The sequence below is a fragment of the Nicotiana attenuata genome, unplaced genomic scaffold (assembly GCF_001879085.1).
Source record: "Nicotiana attenuata strain UT unplaced genomic scaffold, NIATTr2, whole genome shotgun sequence".
In the NCBI taxonomy this organism is placed as follows: Eukaryota; Viridiplantae; Streptophyta; class Magnoliopsida; order Solanales; family Solanaceae; genus Nicotiana; species Nicotiana attenuata.
The window spans coordinates 62,520-68,485 of NW_017670862.1; the positions used below are offsets into that span (position 1 = coordinate 62,520).

At 37.1% G+C, this 5,966-nt stretch overlaps 1 protein-coding gene across 1 annotated transcript; it reads right to left on the bottom strand.

Moving 5' to 3' along the window:
• Nucleotides 1–2,527: 2,527 nt before the first annotated feature.
• LOC109243984 (protein IQ-DOMAIN 1) lies at nucleotides 2,528–5,966 on the bottom strand. Its single transcript, XM_019411005.1, has 5 exons — nucleotides 5,588–5,966; nucleotides 4,808–5,062; nucleotides 3,715–3,942; nucleotides 3,535–3,642; nucleotides 2,528–3,453 (listed from the first exon to the last, which is right to left on the bottom strand). Exons 1-5 carry the CDS (start codon nucleotides 5,651–5,653, stop codon nucleotides 2,851–2,853), a joined length of 1,260 nt encoding a protein of 419 aa, XP_019266550.1. The 5' UTR covers nucleotides 5,654–5,966; the 3' UTR covers nucleotides 2,528–2,850.

Consider the following 5,966-nt stretch of genomic DNA (forward strand, 5'->3'; position numbering starts at 1 on the left):
GATAGTAAAGGTTAATATGGTCAATTCCATTACTAATTAATGCTAAAATGTGGATTTTTTAATCTATGTGAAAACATCCAAAAAATCACTTATTTTGGACCGGAGGGAGTAATATTTACAAACTGTCAGTATAGATTTGTTGAATTCGAAGAGCAATAGTACTATTTTGGCACTTATTATCAATTCTTTCCTTCCCAAGAGGAATCTTTAAACTGAAACAATAAGTTTCAAATCACCACATGCATAACATATAAGGTTGAAGCTCAAAATCTTAGTATAGTCAAACTTTCTTTTTATTTTTTAACGAAATCAAGATTCCTTTTTAAACCGCTCAAATGTCCTTCTTTTGAGATGGACTCGCCAACGATATCTTTCTCTCGAGTAGTCTATTTGAAGTAGAAATATGGGAGGAGGAGGTTTGAAACCTTCAATATGAGATTCATTATCATTTCTTCTCCTATTAGAAATGCATGCCCTCTAGCTATAATGTCATCATTTCGTTGTTCACGGATCCGGAGCCAAGATTTGAAATTTATACATGTTTAATATTTTTTCTAATACCAATACAATATGTACTAAGCAAAAATTACTGAATTTGTTCGAACTCGTAGCTAATATTGTAGCTCCGTTACTTGTTCATGATCTACCATTGGATGATCGATCACGATTTTTTATGCCTGTGGTCCATTTATGAACAAATTAAACCGAAAATTTGCCGAAGTAACTCTTCACTCACTTTCAATCATTGCACCTACATTAGAAGTTAGAGCACACGGATAAATGAAAGTAATTAATTTCTTCTCTATCTGTGTCAGTTCTAATTCTTTTATTATCCCTATAATATGGACGAATCTGAAAAGGTGAAACAGAATGTTTATGTAATAAATGAAGTAGTTGAAGCCCTTGATAAATTCTTTTGAGGGCCCTTATTATATATTGGATAGACTGATGATATACTGGAGATACTATATATTTCTAACACCCTTCCTCATGTATAACTTGATTCTTGGATTAAAGTTACACCAAGACCTGACTGTTTTTTATGTGTATTTTCTTGTTTGTTGTCTTTAGTGATCTTGTTGAGAATTTGCCGTTGTTTTACGGGATATATAAAGAGTGAGTTCGGGACATACTAAACAAGCTGAAGAGTTGGTATGAAAAAGTGATGTTTGGCTATAAATATATATTTTTAGAGCATTGCTTATATTATATTTTAGTGTTTAATGGCAATATATGCTACTTTTGAGCTGAACTTATTATTTTTATGTATAAGATCAGTGGATTATAAAGATGAGTGAATGTTGCACGAAAAGGATGCCAAAAATACAAGAAAAGAGCACGAAAAGGCAAAAATTGGAAGAAGCCCATAAACAAGTGCCAGACCAGGCAACACCTAGCTCTAGGTGAGGAAGCTCTCGCGCTCAGCCTGGCCTCGCGAGGTTCCGGGCGCGCTCCAGACCTGGCCCAGTGAGGTCAGGCGCCTAGTGTGCCCAGCCCGCGACTTAATTGTTTCCTACTCGGTTTTGGACTTGGAGACTCTGACCCTAGCATATAAATACTTCCTAAACGTGATTAGTGAAGTGTTATACATTATTTGGAGGCAAAAATACCATGTGGAACAACGTTGGAGGGGAAAATTATAGAGTTCTTCATCCCTTCATCCTTTCTTTGTAATTTGTTTATGCAAAATACTTGGATAATTATTACTACGAACATGAGTGGCTAAGCACTTTATTTTCTAGGGTTGTGGTTATCATGAATATTGACGTTCATTAATTACATCGATGTTAATTCGAATTATCATCTTGTGTTTGTTTCTTTGATTCTAGTTTTAACTTGTGAATTGCTGTAGCTACCGATTTACCCTACTATCTTTGCTATGCTTGGAAAAGCCATGCTTAGATTAGAGTATAACTAAAAGAAAGCATGTTTCAAAACGTGTGGCTCGGGGAAGGATTTCGCGGTTAGGATAGGAATATGCCTGATAGTCTAGCTTAGTTGAATGCCGTATTTTCTTCGCTCATGATAGATTCAAGGAATATAGGATTGATATATTGCAGATAGACAAATAGTATAGTTGGAACATGCTATTTATACAAACAATCTGATCAACTAGCAACTACAGATAATATGGATTAACATATATAATTATGAACTTAATAGGATTGATAAACCGGCCACAACCTTGGAATCATCATCTCCTTTAATTAAAATCCAGCCACAATCGCTTGCTTCTTATTAATTTAGTTTCACCTTGGACAATAAAACGGTTTTAGTTAGCTCAGTTAGCGATTATTCTAAGTCTTTGTGGGTTCGACATTCCACTTCCGAGTCACTTTATTACTTGACGGTCATGTATACTTGCGTGTACTTTGGGAACCAACAAAAAGAGATAGAATAGATAGAATTTTCTAAGCACCAATAGCAAATAGGTATTAAGGTTGATTGATTAAGATATGAAGTTCCTAGAAATTTAGTTTAAATGACAGCTGAAAGAAAAAGGAAGTGACAAGAGGAAGAGGAGAAGTTCACGGTATAAACTCATTTCCATTCACACAGTTACTCGCACCAGAGACAATTAGAAAGTCACAAACAACCACTCAATATCACACAGTATAATACATGAAAATCACTTTTGACATTGTTACTCAAACTTCTAGAGTAAACTGTTACCAGCTAGTAAAATCTCACATAATGCATCTGTGTATAGGTTAAGACTAATATTCTGTAAACAAAATAAACTCCTTCACTATCAAGACAACAAGCTGTTGCGCGAAATGAACAAAGAAAATTCACCAACGAAGCCCCTTTCTATAACATCGATTGCCCTCGTCTTTCTAATTTAGTTTATCAGAATGCATTTGAGGGAGGGTAGAGATCCTTACACAGATCAACTGAATAAAGATCACAATCAGCACTTCTCCTTGCTATCACCCTCGAATGTGGACTTGATTTCCTATTGAATTTCAAGCTATCAGTTGAATTCCTTTGCATACTTTGAGACGAATAATTGGTATTTCTCTGCTTAACCTTTGCCTTGATAGACTTCGTGAGATTCATGTAACTCGGTTTCTTGCTATTTCCATCTTCAGAAGTTGATAACGATGAATAAGATGACGTACTATCATCATACGGATAGTACTCCGAGTAAGGCTCAGAAGATGAATTGACAATTTGACAACTCATTGGTCCTCTTGCAGATATCCTGGTAGAAACATTATTTCGTCTAATATTCACTGAACTTCGCTCTGATCCAACCGCATAATCTTCATGCTTCCTAGAACTTGGGGTCATCTCCGATGCATCAGTATGGAATTCGTCAACCAATCTACTTTCCCAAGGCTTATTCGCCATCCAACGCTCTAACCAATTTGAATCCCCGTTAGCCTTAATCTTGTTAAAGGTTTCCACTTTCCTTGCTCTTGAATTCGGGCTTGGGTTTGTTCTTAGTTTCTGAAATAGATAAGTTTGACAACAATTACATCGAATTATAAACCACTGTCATATAAGATGTTTTGGAGACAAATACATTACCTGTTGTGCGTATGCGATGGCCCTTTCTCTCTTTATTGCGCCGACTTGTCTCATTTTTAACTTAGACCTCACTTCATCCACTGTGCCAGGACTATCGCACCATCCACCCTGAGAAAACCAAAGTTAGAAACTTTCATGTAACACTAATTTAATCCAGTTCAGTTGTGAAACTATTGATACCTCAGCTTGCTTAATTGGATCAGCTTGGCTAGAGTTATCAGCAAGAGATCCTTTCATTGCATCTCCTTCAAGGGATGTTTGAGTACATTGGGCTCTCATTCGGGCCTGAACTCGAACGAGAGCCTGCATGCACTTGAGGGTCATAGCAGCTTGCTTTCTCACCTGTCGTCCACGAAATATAGCTTGTAGCCTAACCACTGCTTTCAATGCCCTTAAAGCACGCCTTGCCTTTCGATCAGTACAAAAAAAAAAAAAAAGAAGAAAAATCTCATTAGCTGCATAAACCATTCACCAAAGATCAAGGGGGAGGAAAAAATTACAAGGATATAGCATGGGAATATCTCTACATACAAAAGCAATTACGCCTCAATCCCAAGCAACTTAGGGATGGTTGAATGAATCAATGTCGCTCCATTTAAGCTCATCTCAAAACGAGCACGAAAACCATAAGGATTTAACTTTGTAACGCGTTTTAGGTCTAGCTTTTTGGTCTTGGCAATGGGAGTATTATCATTCAACTAAGAGTAAGCTTTTGTCGATCAACATCCAATCAGACAGTTGCCTCCTAATTATACACTCATCTAGAATGTTTTCTAGAACTGCAACTTTTCTTGATTCTGTTTTCTGTTTTCAGCAACATTTTCTCCAAAGTTGTGCTTTGTCGTTCCCCACACTTAATGCAAGAAATTCATTTTCTTTTCATATCTAAGTATGATAGATCCTTGTGACCGGGAGGTCATGGGTTCGAGCCGTGGTAAAGTTATTGCCATGTGACCAAGAGGTCATAGGTTCGAGCTGTGGAAACAGGCTCTTGTAGAAATGTAGGGTGATGTTGCGTACAATATATGCTTGTGGTCCAGCCCTATCCCGGACCCCGCGCATAGCGGGATCTTCTTGCATCAGGCTGCCTTTTTTTCATTTGTAAGTAAAAGAGACAGTTGGCTCCTGATTATATACTCAGCTAAATATGTTCCATTTAGAATGCTACATTTCCTGATTCTGTTTCAGCAACATTTTCTTTTCATGTTCATATCCAAGTAACAAACAAAACTTTATATGGAGATAATTGCAAAAGGGAGAACATAAAAATTACCAGAAAACCCCTAAACGCAGCCTGAATTCGAATAGCAGCCCATTCTTTTTTCACAACAATAAAATCTTTATGTGGAGCTCTGACCACAGTAGCCATTGCAGCAGCCAAAGTAGTGTCGGACATGAACGAAGACTCGGACCCTTCTGAATCTCCCAAATGGCCACCACCTTTTACACCTTTCGACGACGACATAGCTATTCCACCAGAAGCACTCCTCCACAGCTTCCATTTTCTGCTCTTGACACCACCCTTATCCTATACAAACCCCCAAAATACAACAATTGTTCGGTCAGCTATATGAATCCTCAATGACCAAGTTAATCCAATTAAAATCATTGCAAGCCAAAATTATGCAGATACAACAATAACAACAACAACAACAAGGGCAGAGAGGCGGTTTCCGATAGACCCTCGGCTAGAGAGTAAATGAAAAGTACTACTATGCAGATACAAATAACAAAAAGTACTATTATTTTTTACATGTATAAATCTTTAAAAGGTTAAACCACTCTTATAAAACATAAGAACTACAATCAAAACGTTAACGTCTAATTAAAAAATTTCAAGAAAATAATAGTGCAGCTCGGTGCAGCAAGCTCCCGCTATGTGTAGGGTCCGAGGAAGGGATGGACCACAAGCGTCTATTATACGCAGACTTACCTTTCATTTCTGCAAGAGGGCTGTTTCCATTAACTTTACCGGTTACGCAAGGTTCCCTTCTCAAAAAATAATAGAAACAAAGTAAAGAAAAATTCAAGTCAGAGATTCTAACAAACTTACAGGATCATTAGATTGGTTCTTTTTTGAACTGAATAATGAATTGATCCACTTCCCTGAACCACCCATGTTTTTGTATAAGGTGAATGTACTTTAGTTTTGAGGAGTACAGAACAGACAGAGAAGTAAAGAGGGACAAAGGGGTTTAAGAAAATGCTGTCTGAAAAATTAAAGAGAAACGTTGGGATTTGAGAATTCGAAGGGATTTTGGAGTTTTAATTATACAGATATATGGAGGTTCTTGGGTTTTAAATTTTGAAATTCGAAACTGATAAGGAAAAAAAGAGGAAAGTTATAACGGATAGTTAGTGGAAAGTGGAACGACGTCGTAATAGGCTGACATTTCTCCTTCCCCCTTAGTTTAAGCTGACACATACCACGA